Source organism: Haplochromis burtoni, unplaced genomic scaffold (genome assembly GCF_018398535.1).
Source record: "Haplochromis burtoni strain Fernald_Lab_line unplaced genomic scaffold, NCSU_Asbu1 Contig_326, whole genome shotgun sequence".
NCBI classification, from domain to species: domain Eukaryota; kingdom Metazoa; phylum Chordata; class Actinopteri; order Cichliformes; family Cichlidae; genus Haplochromis; species Haplochromis burtoni.
Window position 1 is genome coordinate 116163 of NW_024582687.1, and position 19916 is coordinate 136078.

Sequence of the window (19916 nt, forward strand, 5' to 3'; positions counted from 1 at the left end):
GGTTGATTTTTATTTTTAGGTTTTAGCTTCTGTGAAGCACTTTGTGATTTTTATCTTGAAAGGTGCTATATAAATAAAGTTTTACTTACTTACTCTATTAGTTGGATAAGAGACTGAAGAAAATGGATTCTCACTCAAACATTTGTACACTCTGCACTTCTGGGAGAAATGCTGAAATTTGTATCTAAGAACTTCTCTAGTTCTGTCTTGCATTTTATCTAGCCATACAATCATAAGAAAATCTGAAGCCACTTGAAAGTTACTTGAAAATATACAAATATACACACATACTGAGCAATGTTTTCTTTTTTTTGGACACTGGTAGTTTGGCAAAGAACCCATTTTACATTCATCTTTAGATACTTAATTTGCATAACACAACTTGTTCATATTTTTGTTCAAAACAGTTTGACAAGTGAAGGTGATTCCTAAAGAGCTACTAGCCAGCATCTGGCCTTTGACTTGATCCACTGTTCAATAAAACCTTATCACAAATAGTATCAGTGGAAGAGCATCTGTCAAGAAGCCATCGTTGACAGGGAAAGGCTGGATTATGAATTTAACATTTATTTAAAATATTTAATTCAAATTTGAGTTTTCAGAGTGGGTTTGTTTTATGTTTTGTTGTTTTCTCAGAACCAGAATCTTTGTCATTGTAGCAATGAAACTACAATAACAAAGTAGTTTTATTAGACTAAATAGAGGTGCAGTTCTGTCAGTGCAAAGGAAGTCAGTCACACAAATTAAGTCATGTATATTTTATTCTATTGTACTTGATATAGCTTTACTTTTCTTTACACACACACCTATTTTTTTTTTTTATCCCCTCGGTCATCCTCTTCAGTAGAGGGCGCACTACCGTAAAGCGTACACATAGTCGTGTTTACGTTGAACTCCTGACGAAATGATTGGCATCTTTTATCTCGAACCGCATTACAAAGCCTTTATCTCTTAGCCAATCAGGTAATTACATTTAAGACATGTAGGCGGGACCAAAAGCAGCCGTTCATACGCTCTTCATGTATCTGTCAAGTGAATTGGGTCTGTTTTTTTAAAAAGCCCGTGTCAACAGTTGCGTGCAAAGCTTAATTTGATATTTCCAGTTTGAAGCTGTAGATTTTGGTGTTTACTGATATTCCCACTCAGGTAAGGCGGAATTAAATTCTCTGCTTGGTTAGCTTGGATGCTAATGCTCATTCACAGTGTGGCCGGTTGGCAGCTCATTGAGCAACAACCCACTTGCGGACGTTTTTCCTTCTGATTTTCGATAAATTCAGCGACATTATTAACGGCAGCCCTTTGTTATGTGTCTCATCAGTGCTTCTCCCGCTAGCCTCGGTCCTCTGAGGCAAGTTTTCAGTGCTTCTGTGCTCTTATCTCCCCGCAGCGGACACCATGGGTGAGGTGGAGCTGTCCTGTCGCGCTTACGTGAAGATGTACCTGCACGCCTGCCTCTTTCCGCGCTGTAGCATCAATGGCCTGCTGTTGTCGTCCAGCCCGACAGGTGGCGCTGTTTGCGTGACTGACTGTGTCCCGCTGCTCCACTCCCACCTGCCCCTGGCTCCTATCACCCAGCTGGCCCTTACACAGGTGCTCACAGGTGTTTTTCTGCCCTCACAATTTTGTTTAATAGCACCACAGTCTGGAGCTCTGATCCCGGAGAAGACCTTAAAGACTCCTCGTGACTGTTTATTGTGAAGGCATAAAACCCTGCAGTCAGATATTCTGGACCAAGCTACCAAGTTATTAAGAATTTATAACTTGCATCAGCATTAAATGAAGTTTAAAAGTGGCGGTGGGTGCTCTCCTCCTTCCAGGTGGATGTTTGGTGTTCACAGACTCAGCAGAGGATAGTGGGATATTACCAAGCCAACGCCTGCGTGTCTGATAACAAGTGGGTTTCCAGAGCTTCGTGTCACTAAAGAGGTTTTCATTTGAACCCTGTTTATTTTGAGATGCGGCAAAGCTGCACATTTAGCCTTTCGTACCTCGTGCAGTAACACTTTATAGCTCAGCACATCTGTCTAGATGGGAAAACCAGCATGAAAAGGTTATTAAATAAAAACTAAAACAAGATGTAAAAAGACATTTTAGTTAAAATTTAAAAAAATCTGAAATCATACAGAAACCTCTCTGTTCAGAAAAGAGATTAAAGGGCTACCTTTTGTCAGTTTTCAAGCAGTAAAGTTAGCTTTGGAATGCATAAACTGGATCTTCACACATATCAAAATGATATTCTCAAGAAAAATATGGCATCCTTCTGTAACTTTGCGGCTTTGGCGGAGGCGTGTGGTCTCAGGAGTTTCTGTTTAACATGTTTTTATGTTTTCTGCTCGGCAGCCCGACACCGTGTGCGCTGAAGGTCGCCGATAAGATTGCAGAGCAGTTTGACAATCCAGTTTTATTAATGGTAAGAAAAACAGAAGTAAAATTGTTTTATCGGCTGTCTCTTACCTGCTGGTTTAACCTGGACATATTTCTATTGCTGGTAAGCAGGCTTTCAGAAATAAGTTAAGCTTAGCTGTGCTGTCTGTTTAATAAAGTAGTTCAGGATGATTTTTTTTTTAATTTTTTCTTACAGCTCGATGGCAATAAGATGTCTCCAGACTATCGGGTTCCTCCCATCGTGATGTACGAGCGCAAAGACTCAAGATGGATACTCAAAGACAAACACACGTAAGAGCATGACTGACCAGATCCCAGCAAACTGCACGTTTATGTGGGACACGCTGTGAAAGCTGAGCAGCACGTCTGTTTTTTTATTTTTGCGCCTGAATTCTGTCTGAAAACTACACTCACCTGTTCCTTTTTTCCTCTGTCCTGTTCAGGATAATGCTGAGACAGTGGGAGGAGACTCGGGCCATAGCGAGCCAGATGATGGAGTCAGGTGATCACACGCTATTGGTGGATTTTGACAGCCACCTGGACGACATCACGAAAGACTGGACCAATCAGAAACTTAACACCAAGATAGAGGAGCTCGCCTCGCCGGCCAACGGAAACATCTAGACTGAAGAGTAGCATCACTTTTTCTGCACAAATGTGATTTTTACAGAACAACGCACACTCGACACAGAGTTTAAGGAGACGTTTATTTTTTTCCGAGTGAACAAGAACATATATGCATAAATAACAATATTTACATCTCACTAGTTTCCCGCCCACCCCAGAGTGTGCCTTGTGGTCCATCCCAATGCCCTGCTCATTTAAAGGACACTTCCACCTTGAAGTCCTCCTCTAACACTACTACAACATATAGATATGTTCCCCCTCTTTCCCTTAGTTTATGCATTAGTATGATTCCAGCAAACTATACATGAAACAGGATGGACAAAAGGACAAAAATGCCTTACAATACTAAAATCCTGCAGTAAATACCAAGCTAGATGAAGCTCAAAATATTTGTTTTTCATTAGGTTTGATTTAAAAGGAACTCTCAAGTTTGTGGTTTTGACTTTGGGAAGACTTAAAGTAATATATTAAAAATAAAATGGGGGAGGGGGGTACATCCACCCTTTAACACCGTGCAGATGTGTTTGTTATGACTTCAATGCCTCGTGCGGGCACTTACACTGTAAAGAACTGGTTAAATAGAGTTGTGACATTACAAATATAACAGTTGACCATTCAAATAAACTCCCTGTCAAAGTTTATACTGTTTAGTGTCTTTATTCTGTGTTGTTACCTTAAATCCTCAATTAAAGTGTGTTTTTGCAGCTGTTCTTGTTATTTGCTGTTCAGCAAATACCTGCCAAGCTTCTGCAGCAGGTGCTACAAAAATAACACATGTGTCTAGAGCAAATTTCTTCTAAATCATGTTAACTTCAGGAAAGAGGAACAATGTGTTGCAAGTTTGGGAAACCTGCCTTACAATGAGTCAAACTGAGGCTGCCTTACACTCTCAATAAGCCAAATATTCAGAGCTTCTCCTCTCTGTGTTCACTGCAGAACTTTTGTATTGAAATGTGTGTTTTGTTCGTCCTTCACAAACCCCCAAAGAAAAGCTGAAAGTTTAACTGTTAACAGGCATTTAAAATGAATACAACGGTGCAGCTGTCTAACAGCGCGCAGTCCTGTAAATCGGGAAAGTTTCTCACTGTAAATGGTTAAAAAAATAAATGCGCTGAATGTGATATTCCTGACTGACCTGCTCCAGGGTGACACGCTCCTCCTTTCTCATCTCCAGTTTCAGTTTTTGTCTATTAAAAGATGACCATTTAAGACACATTTGTAAAAAATGTTTTTAACTACAAAACCCTAATGGTATAAAGGACACATCTGCACTGGATCTGAAAAGACTTGACGGCAATATAGTAAAGATAAAGGTGCTTTACGAAATAGTCTACTGAACTACTGCAGGCTATTATGATGCTTTTTTCCCCTTTGATTGTACAGTGAAACATCTATCTAGTCCTGTGGTATAAACAATTTTCATCAACACAACTTAAGCAGCGTCTACAGTACTAAATGGCTCCACCCCCAATCCCTAACAAAAACAATAGACTTATAATATCTAAAATGACCCAATAGTTAATGAGAGGAATTTACAGGAAGATGATTGCTCAGCTCTGATCGGCATGCTGCTTACATCACATTCTGAGATGCACGATGAATATAAAAAGCTTCCAAGTGTTGGCTTACATGTAGTGTTACCAGTACACTAACTAATATCTAAAATGAAAAAGAAGGTGCACCCCAAAACTGATATTAAAGGGGACCTATTAATGCTTATTTCCAACTCTGTTTTTACTCCGGGAGCTTTGCATGATTCACAGTTCAAAATAAGTCCTATTTGTTTTACAGGACGTCTTGCAGCAGCGTCAAAAGGTGCAGTTCCTTTAATGGCCACTTGAGGCTGCTGGTTACAAAAGGGAGTCAATCCCCGTGTTAAAATTCTCAGCTTTACGCCACCTGAAAGCATAAAAACAGCCTGAGACAAAAAGTACTTTAGTCTGAATGGAAAGTTTCTCCTGTAAACGCGATCTTTTGTTCTCTTAGCATTTTTAGCATTGTTGATGCTATTGTCTGATAAAGAATACAGCCTGTTGTGAGGCACAAGTCTGTGCTACGGTTTTAGTCACTCCACCCTCTTATCCAAATGCTCCTCCCTCTTCAAGCCAGCTTTTTTTCTGATTGGCTGCCCCTCTTAAACAGCCCTCACTGGAAACAGGAGCTGCAGGTTCCTGTTTGCAGTGAGGGCTGTTTCTGTGCTAACGGTCAAAACTATGTGTGTAATATGACAGTATTGGGTAAATCTACTCTTGTTTGAAACTGAGTTTGTCAAACTTTTTTCATATGGGTTTGACCACTGTGGCAAAAAATAAGGAAAAGCAGAATAGGTCCCCTTTATATTAGTTCACCATTTGATTTCCTATTTCTCTTAAATGCTATGCATCCGTTTCTGTGCAACGTGTTTGGGCAATATGAAAAAAACAAAACAATTACCACAGAAAATAACTGCAGGTTCCTGTTTTGTTATCTTATTATAATCTGTCTTAATTAGAATAATAAAAGAAAAAAATCCTTCTAGCTGTCGGATTTATAATAAGGGGGAAATGTGTCTTATTTTTCAAATGCCACCCATCAAAGTGCTTAGAAAGTCCCGCAGCCGATGCTCTAGTTGGTTGGCGAAGGCACCGTGACGAGGTTCAGGGTTATTTCTCCCAGCGGGGACTGGCTGGCCAGAGACTGGAGGATGGTGATGGATTCAAAGATGGACTGAGCGTTCTGTACCTGCTGTTCTTCCCACGGTAGAGTGATCTGCAGAGGAAAGAGCAGTAAAGGCAGTTTTTACCATTTACTGAAATCAGACGGACTGAGCGTTCTGGACCTGCCGTTGTTCCCATCGTAAAGTAATCTGTAGAGGAGAGAGTAGTGAAGGTAGTTTTTGTTAGTTACTCAGATCTCCTGTGTTGGAGCTGCGGATTTCTCCACATTTAAAGGTCCCTAAAAATGAATTTTAGAACTGTTTTTAATGCTTCCCTTTCAGCTGATTGGCTTCCCCTCACAAGCAGAAGGTTTGAACAGCATGTGGGGGGGTTTTCTATGCCTGATATAACCAGTTATGAGGGCTAGCCCCTGTCTGACATCACAAAGAGCCAAAAATGGGGCATTCAGAGCAGTGTGAACCCTGAGCTTTTGGATGAGGGGTGTGCAAGTCCACTTTAACAAATCACAAAAAAGAGAGCAGGGAAGAGGGCACCAGTTAAGCACAAGTTGTTACAGAAGAATAAATAAGTTGTGAGTAAGAATCCCTGCACCTGAAGGGTGATTTAAAGGAATCTCATGTAGAAAAATGAATACTGGTGACAATTAAAGGACAAAGAAAGGAAACTTTTCTCTAGTTACAGTTTTCAATAATCCAGTGTGTGGTTTACCTGAAATTCCCTGGAAAATCCCCACCACAGAAAAAACATACTGCTGAGTGTGTGTGGTTTACCTGAACAATGATCAGCTTTTGGAAAGGGTCCTCTGAGTCACTCAGCTCTTCTCCAAAACACAGGGTGAAGCCACACTGGGGAGGCTCGCCGCCATTTGTACGGAAGTAGTCCAACTCTGATGATTGAGGAGGGAAGGGGGGGGGGGTTTATTAGCGCTTCATGTAAGTTATCAGCTCAGGGCAAAAAACAGCCCTGCAGTGAATCTTTGCTCATGACATTTAAAATCAAAATTCCAGATGGACAATTCCAACCAAAGACTAAAGTTTTTTGAAGATTGGACCTTATTATCATGAAAACTCTCTAAAATTAAAAAATAACATGCACTTAACATTGATTTTTCAGTCTTAAACAGCGCTGCCAGATGTATAATGAACATGCGTATTGTGTTTCCAAGTGTGGGAGGATTGATTGCCTGCTACGGTAAAGAAAGAGCTGAGAATGAAGGGAAAGCAGCTTATTTACTGCTCGACCTGCATTCCTACCCTCACCTATCGCTACGAGCTGGCTTCATCTGAGTTATTTGGGAGACGCGTATTCCCAGTGACGTACCAGCCTGTAACACCGTTCAGGAGCAGCCCTCCACTTCACGTTGCTGAAAACTGCACTATTTTTAAATGTTTTTATTTTTTCCTGTAGTCAGGTCAAGCTGCACAGAGCAGGTAAGGAACGCGACAAGTCAAACACAGAACTGAATTAGCAGCTTTTCAAAATAAAAGATCCTGAACACCCTTAGTTTAAGAACAAAGTGTGTTGGAGACACGTAAACGGTGTTCTCCTGGAGTCAGACTAAAGCTGCTGCTGGGTATGGCATGTGTCCAATTGGGAGGATGACATGCTGCAGAGATTATGTGCATCTGCTGTGTTTGAAAGGCTTCTGCATTTCCTCAAAGGAGAGCTGGACGCGGGCATCTCTGGTTAGACTGCTGCCCAGACAAGCACCAGGCAACGGTTTTATCCAATAACACGAAATAAGGCAATTTGATAGCAGTGTTATTATCGATCGTGAGCTAACCATGTCAGCAGTGCATTAGAGCAAAATGATCCTGGATGTCCCGTCAATTATCCAATCACAGCTGCAGACTGGCGCCAAACCATGTTTTGGTGGCAAAAACACACTTAGTTCATAAAACAGTGATGGCAATGAGTCTGTGATACTTCAGTTAATAAACACTAATTCTAAAGACAGATTTTGATTAAAGTCCCGGTGAGTCCTTTTTTTCCTGCAGAGTACATATTAGCTTCACTGCGCAGACATTCAAGCTCTTGCTGTGATAACATCTGTGTGATAATTTGTTCTGCAGCATCTGGCAGGGCTGTTAACAAATATCAGCACGCTCATTTCTGACTTACGTTGCTTGAAGATTTCTTTATTGAAAAGGAGCACCGGCTCTGTGTTCCTCTCCATCTTGTGCAGGTCCGGCATGGTCGTGTGCGGCCCCGTCCAGAAGACCCGCCCCTGGCAGAACCTCTTGCCGTAAACTCCCTGCGGAGTGGAGGTCAGCACCACCCCTTTCTCCATGAAGGGGAGCAGGGTGAAGAGGGCCTGCAGCTCCGGACCGGCCGGCAACGTGGAGGGCGGCTCGGGTAGCGGGATGCGTGGGAACCTGGCTTTCAGGACGAGTGGCGTGGGGGGAATAGGCGAGGAGGGCAGGTACATTATCCGCACATCGGTGCCCTGAATCTGACGTTTGAGCACCTGCTGTCCTAAATAGTAAACTGCCACACTGAAGGAGTCCTGGGCTGTAGAGATGGAGACAGAGGAGTCGTTATCTTCTCGAGCCAACAACACTCAGTGTTTTCACAGCAGGTCGTGACTGGGTTGATGACTCTGAACCCAGCATATCACAGCCTGCTCAGCGGTAAATGCTTTATTACCTCCTACGGGAGCGGTCACACTCTCCTCAATCCGCACGTCCAACCTGATCTCATCGACCGCTGAAGGGACATAAAACAGTTACATCAGCGGCTTCTTTTGGTCGCCTGTGAGTTTGATTTGTTAGTTGAAATGTAAACACATGATGAAATAAGAACACAAGGTTACACTGCAGTAATCCATTTGCTTCACAATGTGCGTGTGTAGGCTTGTATGTTACTTCTTTGTAAAGTTTGTTTAGTTTTTACTGCCTTAACCCTCTCGAGGCAGGCGTTGCCGATTTGCAACAGTTACAAACTAACAACCTGATTACCCCACGTACATATTTTATGAGTTTTTTTTACTCAGAAGTACCACTGCAGGACTTGGTTGTGCATTAGCAACAAAAGAGTTCATCTGAGCCTGAGAGGGTTAAGGAACAGCAGACCTACACAGGATTTTCTGTTTTTAGTTTTAAGCACACTGACACCTGTATGCGTGCTATGACATGTGGTGTATAAATAAAATCACCCGACCCAAGGTCAGCGATTAGATTTCTCCTCGGACATGACCTGATTTCAGAGGCAGCGACAGACCTGCTCGTCCTCGAAGTGCAAATATGATTTTTACAAAGCAAAGACTGTGACTGCAGCCTCACAGGATCACAGGGAAACACGGACTCAGACAGAAAGGAAATTTGTCCCTTTGGCTTAACTTTTAGATCCTCCGTCAAACTCAAAGCAAAGTTTTCTTAACGTGTGAAATATGGAAACTTATTTCCACCAGTGAAAAAAAAAACTTTAAACCAATTTCTGTCGTTCGTAAGTCAAAGTTTCACGTTGTTATGTCTCTCAAAATACTGATGAAATTACTTGAAACTGAGGAAAGAACTTGAAATTTCGAAAATCTAAATTTTAGGTTATTGAGTGGAGTCAATAACCTAAAATTTTGATTTACGAATGACAAAAAAATACCTTTTTTCCAGTGGTGTAAACAAGTTTCTGAGATACTATTTGTGTGGGCTACAGGCGAAGCCTTCAACTGTGTGAAATGGAGAATTAACTCATTGTTTACATTTGAGGAAGCCAGAGATCACGATTCAGATGGATCTTTTAGATCTTTTTAGATGGAAAAGAGAACAAATGTGAGGGGAAATCATAGGATACTCCTCGCATCGCTAACTCTATACATATGAAAAAATCCCGATTATGAAGAAGTAATTAGAAGTAATCAGATTACAAAGACAGTTAAACTCACAGTCCGTCTGAATGAAGGTGGGGCACTGAGTGGGCTCCTCCGTCTGGACCGGGCTTTCCTCGACATACTGAGAATCAGACAAAAAAAAATGTAATCAGTATTTATGAACTTCAGTTCGGTTCACTTCAATTATGCTGTTTATGCTGCGCAGCTTTTAAGTCACTGTTAATTTGCCTCTCAGATGCTCAGATTAGCTGAGCTCCAGCAGGCAGGAAGGAGTCATTACACCAACATCTATAATTCAAACTACACAGAAATGGCAAACAGCGTTTGATACTGCAGGACTTCGAGATGCTATCAGATGCTCTCCTATCTCGGAGCAAACATTGAGGCTAAAATGACTCGGCATACGCCCCGCATCCTATAAACCCACCAGCTGAGACGTGGCTTCTTCCCTCTTTATCTGTTTGTCATCACTGGCGGCGTCGCTGTCTGAATCGCTTCTCCTCCTTTTCGACCTCCTGGAGGCTTTTTCTCTGCTCTTCTTTTCAGGCACCACCACACCTAAACGCACACAGAGGAAACACTCGTGAAGCAGCTGAAAACAACCGGCTGTTTTTACTTTTGAGTCGTTTTAGTGCTCTTCGGTCCCATTGCTTCCACGAGAATTTTACTCATTTGGCAAAATAAAAAGTCTTTGGTTAAATGTCCTCACTAGAACTAGCAAACAAACAGCTCTGCAGATGTTTATTTTATTTTCCATGTAATTACCAAAATAATAGCCAAAGATAAACTCCGTCAGGCTCCGTCATGTTTGTACTTTGACCTCTGAATGGTGATGCACAGACAGTTTATTTTTATAGCAGCTTTAAAATACGACAATAATGCAAAGTGAGTCGCACTGGTCTTCTGCAGCCCTTTAAGCGCACCACAAAATTAGTTTTACAAAGTCTCATGCTGAGAAAATGAAGAAAAGATACAGAACAGATGGATTTACTGACATTTAAATCAGTTACATGTGTCTTTGTCAGTACTTCCCCATGCTATCTCACCAGAGTGCCACCTTAATTGATGGGGAAGCGTTCGATGGTTTGAGCTTCCCAAATGTCGGGCTTTGTTTTTCCACTGGTCCTAGTGCCGTGAAGTGAATATTTAGAGATTTTATAAGCGAAAAAGTGTAATGATCAAATGATTACTCTTAAGTTATGAATCACTGGCTCCGGTCATTGCATGCATGAGCATAATGTACATAACTGTGGCTACAACAGGCTGCAGGAAGAGCCAATACAGGGAGAAGCCTTATTTTAGTAGCTCTGTAGATGAAAATGAAGAAAAAATGTACACCTCCTTAAATGCCAGGATGCACATTTAACATAAAATGTTATTTAGCCTAAATCCTGCAAGGCTGTGATTGACACTTTATATGAGAGCGCTGCCACATGTGGTTGGCACCCTACAGCAGGGGTCACCAACTCCAGCCCTCGAGAGCTACTGTCCTGCAGCTTTCAGACACATCCTTGTTCCGACACACCAGAATCAAACGAATGGCTTGTTATCAGGCCTTTGCCAAACTTGTTGGCTGAAGAGGTAATCCAACCAATTGATTCAGCTGCGTTGCAGTAAGGATGCATCTAAAAGCTGCAGGACAGTAGCTCTCGAGGGCTGGAGTTTGACACCTCAGCCCTAAAGCATGATGATAAATCTCTATAAATAACTGGGGGCTTTTATTTTGGAAATCTCACATATTTCCTGAGGACTGTGCAGTATATTGATTGGTGCCGTTCTGCCTGAAGAACTTTCTACTACATCGTTTCACACAAGTGCTTTTTTTGATGCCTCAGACGCCTCTTAATCCTTCGCTGCATCGACCCGACACGGGATTACATTCCTATCAAAGTGTGCATCAGGTTACGCGTAGATTGCCCGCTGAAGCCTAATTCAGGAATCAAGTGTGAGTGTATCACCCCAGATGACTTTAACATGCAGCCTGGAGGACCCAGGCATCAAATTGCAGACCTCCCAAATAACAGAGATACCCACTGTGCCTGCTGAGCCCCAGCTGCTCATGTCTCTTTTTGTAAATCTCAGGGACCGACCAGTTTATCGACTGACAAACTGACCGTTTATCGAAAACATCTGTGAGCAGCAGCCCTGATAGCTGTAACTGAATCAGTATTTAGCAGCGCGGTGGCTGGATACTGTGCAGAATTTGCATGTTTCTGACAGCGATGCTCCAGTTTCTCCTGCTATCAAAATGAAATACGCAAAGTTAACGCACCTTATCCTGACCCGGAGCAATCTTACAGAACAGATGTAAATTCAAAGTGCTTTAACTTGCTGATTAAATGAAGGTTAAAGAAAGTAAAAATAACTAATCTGAACCTGGTTAAGCAGCAGAGGACATGTTTAAACAGTTAAAATATATAACTAATAACTTTAAGGTCCAAGTATGAATTTTATAAAAGAAGTCAGACATCTGGAAAGAAAGTTACTGATAATTTTTTTTGGCTTAAAATCAAAAGCAGATGTTTTAAAATATATTTATCATTTTTTTTTAAAGAAACGATAAGACACAGCAGAACTACACGCAATGATTAAAAGAGGAACTTCTTTCTAAGTATTTTCCTTCTCCATCCATCTCTGTCATGTCTCTGATTTATAGGCTTTTATTAAAATGTGTTTAATAATGTCTGTTTCTCTGTTTTAACATGTGACTGATTGTGTTGCATGTCTTGTTTACTTTTTAAGACTTTCCAGCGATTAAAATAAAATCTAAAGTAAAGAAAAGTTGAAAAAAAGTAACTTAAAAACAGATAAAGTTCACGCAAAGACCAAAGTGCAGGAGATTAGCAGAAGTAAAGATGGTCATAAATCCAGACTAGAATCCAGGTATTTCTCCCTGGAAACAGACAAACATCAGCAACACAACGAGAGCAGAGGGCACGGCAGAGCTTTAAATACCCTTCGGCCTACATTTAACATATTTGTTTGGCACTTTTATGACATTAAACAGGCAAAGCAGCAGAAAATAGGTCAAGAGTCAGCGGGTCCAAAAGCCACTTAAAAAAAAAGGTGTGAGAGAAATAAACAGCGAGAGGGCTTAACGCTGCAGAAAAGGTGGAAGTGGTGATCAGACTAACCGTGCGCTAATAGAGATGAAAGTTCACCAGTTTCTGCAGGCACATTGTGCAACATTTACTCTGCAACACCTAACGCAGCTAAACCTCCATTTTCTCATCTACTGTTCATCTACTGTGGCCAGCACCCACAGCAGATAAACACTCCGATTAAAACCACGTTTATATGTCATATGTGTACATTCATTTGTCTGATGTAAATAAAGGTTATTCTAATTATTTTAGTGAATCAAACCTTTGAAAATGGAGAACAATGTCGACCACAACAACAAAGAAAACCTATATACACACATTTGATTACCCTTCCTTCAGTTCTTGCTTAGGTTTGCTTCGGTGTCACTCATTCTGACATTTAAAATTATATTATATTAATTTTTTTCTGCTAGTTTAAAAAAGTCTTGCAGGGACGAGCAACTAAAACCAGCTGAAAACGAAAGGCTGTTTTTGCAGCACATTTAATATTAAGTTCGCTGGCTGCCGCTGATAAACTTATCAGAGTATTTCTGATGGTCTGTGACGTCCTGCTGACAGATTAAATATTCAACTCTCTCAAACAGAGGAGCTATTAAGCTATAAACCCGGCATCAGCTTTCAGCAGCGGCGATGCCAGCCCTGCTAACAGTCGGGCAAAACTGTAAACACGTTACCATCAGCCGTGGGAAACTTTTAGATCCAATTTTTCAGTTCGTTCACGTTAATTATGGAGTTTGTAGTTAGTGATGGTGGGCTTCTGGGTGTTCCTAATATTCTGACCGGTTCATGTATAATAGTAATAGTTTAATCCAGTATTTATGAGGTGTTATGATGATAAAGAAAAGCTGAAAAAAATAAGTCTTTGTAAAAGCAGAATTGATGGCAGAGCTGTTAGTAACTGTAGCTTTCAGAATAAAAGCTACAAAGCTCCTCCACATTAAGAGCAGAAGAAACTGACTAACTGCATTTACTAAAAGTGAGAGGAAACTAGTTTTAGTTCATCTTTCCTTAATCTTCACACGATCTCTGAGATGTAACCAACCAATCAACGCGCTGGATCTGTGCGCCTGCAGCCTGAAGAGACAGACGCAGTCGTCATGTGTTTCCTGAGGTTTCTGTTTCTCAGAAAAAGAGCTGCTGCATTTTGAGACATCGCCGGCCTGCAGTTGCTCATCTCACCCTACACTTTAATGAGCATGCACAGGCGTGGCAAAGCACGTGAACTGTTTTTGCTTCTGAATCAATAACTGGAACAGTTTTAAGTGGCAGCCAGGCAAACATCCACTGTTGCGTTAAATGCAACAGACTGTTGTGAAAGTGTATTGCAAACAGAATGGGTTTGTAGGTTAACCCCCATCATGACTAAATACGAACCCCGAGGAGCTACAAGTATTCCCAAACTACCTGCTTTAAATGAGTTCACCAGTCTGACTCAGAGAGGTCAGGATTAAGTCAGTTTATTTTTTGGCTGTTAAAGTGACGCAAAGACTGTTGCTCATTATCTTGAGATAAAAATCCAACCTGGCAGAGGGAAGCTGACCATGTGACTGTGTGAGTGAGTGCAGGTCTGCCCTACATTACAACTGAAATATCAGTTTACCTGCCACGATCATCACAGGCTGGTACTATGTAGCAGGAGTTGAGGCTCATCGTGCTAACTTTGTGTTTAACCCTGGATGTGCATTCTTATAAGGGTGGGTCACGTCTTTTTGGCTCAGTTACATTAAATGAAAATAGGACAGGAACATCGTGGCTGGGAAAAATCTGTGGTTGCCAGGCGATTGCACTGAATTTTTTTGCATCTGGCATCTGCTCACCAGAGGTTCCAATAACCTTAACCTCTGGGATTTTAATAACTGTAATAACAAGGCGATTACACAGATCACCTGGTGGGAGGCAACCTGTCTCCAAACAAACAGTCCAACTGACTGCAATCACTGTGGAACAGCTGGTTTTCCATGTGATCACTGTCTTAATGTATAAACACAGACAGACTGCCAACATGCTGCAATAAGACTGAGTCAGTCTGGACCAATGAGGGCAAATTATTTGTTACATGACTCTTTGCAAGAGAGGAAATAATTGCACACAATAACACAGATATTGTGTGTAAATGCCAACTTGACCCCATTCAGTTGTAAACTGATTGCAGACTGACTTCATCACCCACTGACTCAAGTGGTTGCAGATACTTCAAAGCAGTGAGATTGCATATCTGCATATCTGCAATCTCACTGCAACCTTCTTATTTGTGGGACTCCAGCATTACCGGGCCACGGTGCCATGCTAACATACGCTGCAAACCACACCTGCTCCAGATAAGAGAACAATGCATACCGGCGCCCACTACTTAGTGACCTAACAATTCTCCGAAAAAGGGTCACCACTTCCTGTGTGTAGGTAGAGAGTCTGTAGTCTTAAGACTCTTAAGACTCTGATGGCTCAGAGATTATATCAAATACGCAAGGTTTATACTAAATCAGGGAGCCTAAGCTGCATGCTAGCTGATCTTGTATAAAATTTTCAACAATTCTGAAAAAACTATAAAACTATCTTACATGCTCTACAGAAATACCTTCACCAAACCTTCACATTGATTTAGGAGTAGTTTAGATCTATTCTTCATCATCGAGCAGGGATACCAAGGACTTTGACATTCAACATTTTTGCCAGCTTTTCCAGTCTTACTGACCTTTTAAAGCACATATACAAGACTTTTTAACACTACACTCTTTCTCTCACGCACACTCCCAGCCTGTTTCATTGCTTTCGGGCTGTATTGTGTCTTAAACCTACTGAGAGTTTTTAAATATTGTACTTTGTCCTTGGTTTCGTAAAACAAGGCAGGGGTATAATTTATGGTGCTGCTTTGAATTCCCGCCACAAAGGGTCCTTGTGCGCTGGTGTGCCTGCATTGTTCTGCCATTAGGAGTGAAACCGGGCTGCTCGTGTTAGACTGTGAGCTAATAAATCTTAAACAGCAGTTATTTTGAATGAAATACAGATGTCTTGAGATGGAAGACATCTGAGCCAGTGAAGTGGGAACACCAACTATCAGAGCTCTTACAGAAAAACGTCCCATTTCTACCCTGGCAGAAGATATCATGGTTACATTATTGAATTCAGCATCTTTACACTGCACATTCGGGCCTCGCCTGGTCTTCACATGTATGTTTTTGTAATTGCTGTCACATGTCTGTCCTGCCTCCTGTGCCCTCATGTGACCCACTGGGAAGTTTTGGGTTGACTTAACCACCTTCGTGTGACCACGAGACTGATTTTGTCATCGAGGTTATCAGGTCTGAGGTAAGTCAAATGCTTTGCTGCTGAGGTATAACTAAGTCGTACTACGACCTAGCCAGAGCATGCTGAGTAGGTACGTCAAGCCTCACCTTGCTCACTGATGGGGACCAGGCGGTACACCTTGTACGGTTCTGAGATGTCCAGCTGGGCTCGGTCCATCACCTCCTTAAACTCAGGACTCTTGTTGAGGGCGCAGCGCAGACGGGTCTTCCAAGCGGCCGGGTTGTCCTGGCCCCCGTCTGTCAGCTTCCCCTTGAACTCTGCCCACGCCTGGGGAGGACAGCGATGGCGATCTCAGAGATTTAAAGCACACAAGCTTTGTGGCATTTAAAGCAAATCTTGAGAATTTCAAGAGCTACCTTGAAGATCGCGGCGTCTTCGTCTTTGCGGAAGTCCTGTTTCCCCGCGTGCTTCCAGGGGATGCGGAACATGGTTTTGGCCTCGTCATCCCACACCAGCCCCGGATATTTCCCACTGCTGACCTGAAACAAACCAAAAAACACAGCGACGTTAGAGAAGCTTATAGTTTTCCTGAATTTTGCCTAAAGCTGAATAACTGCAGACATAAATCAGGGCTGCTAACCAGCCACCTCTTCTGCATGTCTTTGTAGAAAAAACAGTGAAGTTTGCACTTGCACTGATTTCACTCATATATGTCAGAAAGCAAGAAAAAGCAGAACACATTCACATAATTGGAGCAATATCTGTTTATTTCGTAACCAACTAATCTAAAAAAATATAAACTTGATGAAAGTGCAGCTGAGCTCAACTTCAGCTGATATCACTTCTACACTATACACAGAATTTTGTGGCCTAAAGTCAAAATCAGCTATTTCCTGATATTCAGTTTATGACTTTAGTTCATTTTCAAGGGTTTAAACTGTTTTGTAAAAGTAAAAAGTAGCAATAAGCACCTATAACACATTTATATGATAGTAGAAACAGAAAAGTGCATTTTTCCACAGCTGACCTACAATTTGCTTAAGCAGATTATGCAATTGCAGCTGATTTTCTAACAAGAGAAAAGTTAACCTTTTGCTGGTGTCATTTTCAGCCCCATAGTTATGAATATATGTTTGTTAGTGACCTCTCAATCACCCTTTTTCTCTTCCCGTTTCCCTTCCCCCCCACCCCACTCTTTCATTTGTCCTTACCCTCTCCCTGCCTCCCTCTCACACTCATGCACACACACACATACACAGCCACACACACCTGCTCGACGATCCAGGAGCGCAGTCTGCGAGTGGAGCGCATTCTCCCAGCTGCCATCGCTGCTTCTTTAAAAATGCTGAAAACACCGCAAAGTTTCAGGGCCAGCGGCAAAACATCAACACAAACAACTACGATCAACTGCCCCGACATGCCCTCTTACACCCACCCCGCCTCACATTTTTTAATAATAGCACAGCTTCACTCTGGGCACATCAAAAACATCCAATATTAGACATAAGAAATGTGTAAAAATATGAATAAACGTCGATTTGCTTTCGCGTAAAAAGCCAAGTTCAAGCCTCGTGTTCAAGCCGGGTCTTTAAACAGAGCCGACACACATTAAAAAAGAAAAGAAAAGAAAGACAGACAAAAACTTTCTAAATTTAGGTCTTTTTTAAATGGAGTCTGGTCTGGAAACAACAAAGCAGCTGCAAACATCCTCCCACCGCCGCATGTTATATTTATAAAAAATCAAATATAGACGCTAAGGTGTTAAATTAAGGAAGTTGATTTAAGTTTCGTTTACCTCGGTTGTGTTTCCTCCGCGGTGCCTGCGGACTGACTGTCTTCTCCTCTTCAGTTCTGCGGCTCAGTCTATGAAGGCGCTCCTTTTCCCCGAAGTCACGTGGTTTTAGAGAAAGGCTCTGCTAGCCTGACACCAGGGGGCGAAAGTGAGCACACACAGAGACACAGTCAGGTCCCTGAGTATGTGCACAGTGGAGATGTGACTGAATGACTGAAGTGCAGACTTTCACCTTTCATTCAAGGGGATTGTAATAAATATTCCATTACCTGTTTAGGAATGACATTGAAAGGCTCTAAAATAATTGGACGATAAGTAAGAAGCAGATTCATGGCCAGGTAAGGCCTTGTTCCTCATTGCTGCATGACAAATAAAGCAGATATATGAGCTGGAAATGAACTAACCAGCCAGGAACACGCAAATATCCAATCAGCCAATCACGTGGCAGCAGCTCGGTGCATTTGGGCATGTGGACACAGCCAAGACAACCTGCTGAAGTTCAAACCAAGCATCAGATCAATAAAGAAAGGTGATTTAAGTGACTTTGAATGTGGCATGATTGTTAGCGTGAGTATTTCAGAAACTGCTCATGTGATGGGATTTTATCACATAACCATCTCTAGTGCTTACAGAAAATGATCCAAACAAGGGAAAATATCCAGTGGGCGGCAGTTATCTGGATGAAAATGTTATGTTTATGACAGACGTAACACACCATGTCACAAATGTCAGATCATCTCAAGCTGGTTTCTTGAACATGACAATGAGTTCACTCTACCCAGTGACCTCCACATGCACCAGACCTCAGTCCATTAGAGCAACTTTGGTATGTGGTGGAACAGGAGATTCACATCACAGCAGCCTAGAAAGCTGCAGCTGCTGTGATGCTATCTTATCAATAAGGGCTAAAGTCTCTGAAGCATGTTTCCAGCAAGTTGTTGAATCTAAACCATGAAAAATCAAGTATTAGCAAATTACTGGCAAGTTGTACTTAATAAAATGTCCAGTGAGTGTATATTTAGATTGATGTTTGTGTAACTTGTCCAGACAGTCAAACAGTTATACAAGAGTGTAGTTAAAGGTCCTTAGATCTTGTTTTAACTTGTCACCATAAGCGTAAGTTTCTACCTTGTAATAGGAATATTCTTTCTGGGTCAAAATGATGTGATAGTATTCATAAGGAATATGTTTGACAGGCCAACGAGTCATTTTTTGGCAGAGGCAGTGCAATGCCTCAGGAAATGTTCTGCTGGGAATTTGAGTCCTGCCAACAAAGTGAATGTTATTTTGACACTTTCCACCTACTTAAGCAGTGTTTAGGGTCATGTTCATCCACAATCATCATGGAAACAGTATTCCCCGATGGCTGTGGTCCAGAGGTGTGGACTCGAGTCACATGACTTGGACTCGAGTCAGACTCGAGTCATTAATTTTACGACTTTAGACTTGACTTGAAAAAATGTTCTAAGACTTGTGACTTGACTTGGACTTTTACACCAGTGACTTGAGACTCGACTCTGACTTGCCTGACATTACTTGAGACTTGACTTGAGACTAGAGGATAAAGACTTGAGACTTACTTGAGACTTGCAAAACAATGACTTGGTCCCACCTCTGCTGTGGTCTCTTTCAGCATTGTAACTGCTACAAAGCAAAAAATGGTTCAGGAATGGTTCGAGAAGCACAGCAACAAGTTTGAGGTGTTGACTCGACTTCCAAATTTCCCAGATCTCGATCCAATCAGGTACGTGTGGGACGTGCTGGACAAAAAAGTTCGATCCATGGACTGAACAGTTGGTAGCAACATGGGGACCAACACAATATTAAGCAGGTGATCATAATGTTACACCGGATCAATATATATATACTAACAGCAGAGATTCTATAAATGTTCAATGATGTTTTTTTGACTGAATGATTAATTTATTCTTTATTCTTGTGCCTTTTTTCCTTACCTTCAGGTACTTTTAATAAGAAAATACTAAATCTCCAAACCATCAATTCACTGTAGTGTGTTTAAATTCAAGTAAATGTTCTTTAAACCCTCTGAATGGTTTTCCTTATCCTTAAAGTAAAACAAATGAATCTCACTGAAATACAATCACAGAATAACAACTAACATAAGATGTACTTTACATTTTAAATTTAAAAAGTTCTTTTTTGTGTGAACTTTAAGTTTTAGCTTGGACTTTTTTCTTTGATACAGAATAAATTAAATGTTTTATTTGATAACAGTTTTGCTTTCGCCTACAGGGTTTCTAAGTAGCGGTGCTGATGCA

The 19916-nt window shown here is 41.5% G+C and overlaps 2 protein-coding genes across 4 annotated transcripts; one reads left to right on the forward strand and one right to left on the reverse strand.

Moving 5' to 3' along the window:
* Positions 1 to 970: 970 nt before the first annotated feature.
* On the forward strand, positions 971 to 3653 carry emc9 (ER membrane protein complex subunit 9). The gene is made up of 6 exons (XM_005941920.3): positions 971 to 1146; positions 1388 to 1590; positions 1818 to 1894; positions 2341 to 2410; positions 2582 to 2676; positions 2829 to 3653. The coding sequence occupies exons 2-6, from the start codon at positions 1396 to 1398 to the stop codon at positions 3007 to 3009; spliced, it is 618 nt and encodes a 205-aa protein (XP_005941982.1). The 5' UTR covers positions 971 to 1146; positions 1388 to 1395; the 3' UTR covers positions 3010 to 3653.
* Positions 3074 to 17756, reverse strand: irf9 (interferon regulatory factor 9). 3 transcript variants are annotated; one of them, XM_005941922.2, is made up of 10 exons: positions 17641 to 17756; positions 17115 to 17190; positions 16262 to 16384; positions 15992 to 16172; positions 9923 to 10053; positions 9550 to 9616; positions 8316 to 8375; positions 7791 to 8180; positions 6440 to 6555; positions 3074 to 5760 (listed from the first exon to the last, which is right to left on the reverse strand). In XM_005941922.2, exons 2-10 carry the CDS (start codon positions 17169 to 17171, stop codon positions 5617 to 5619), a joined length of 1269 nt encoding a protein of 422 aa, XP_005941984.1. In that variant the 5' UTR covers positions 17172 to 17190; positions 17641 to 17756; the 3' UTR covers positions 3074 to 5616. The 3 variants fall into 3 exon arrangements, with proteins under 3 accessions (XP_005941984.1, XP_042084418.1, XP_042084417.1); XM_042228484.1 differs by having other exon boundaries at positions 3074 to 5857; XM_042228483.1 differs by lacking the exon at positions 17641 to 17756 and adding an exon at positions 17493 to 17626.
* Positions 17757 to 19916: the final 2160 nt, after the last annotated feature.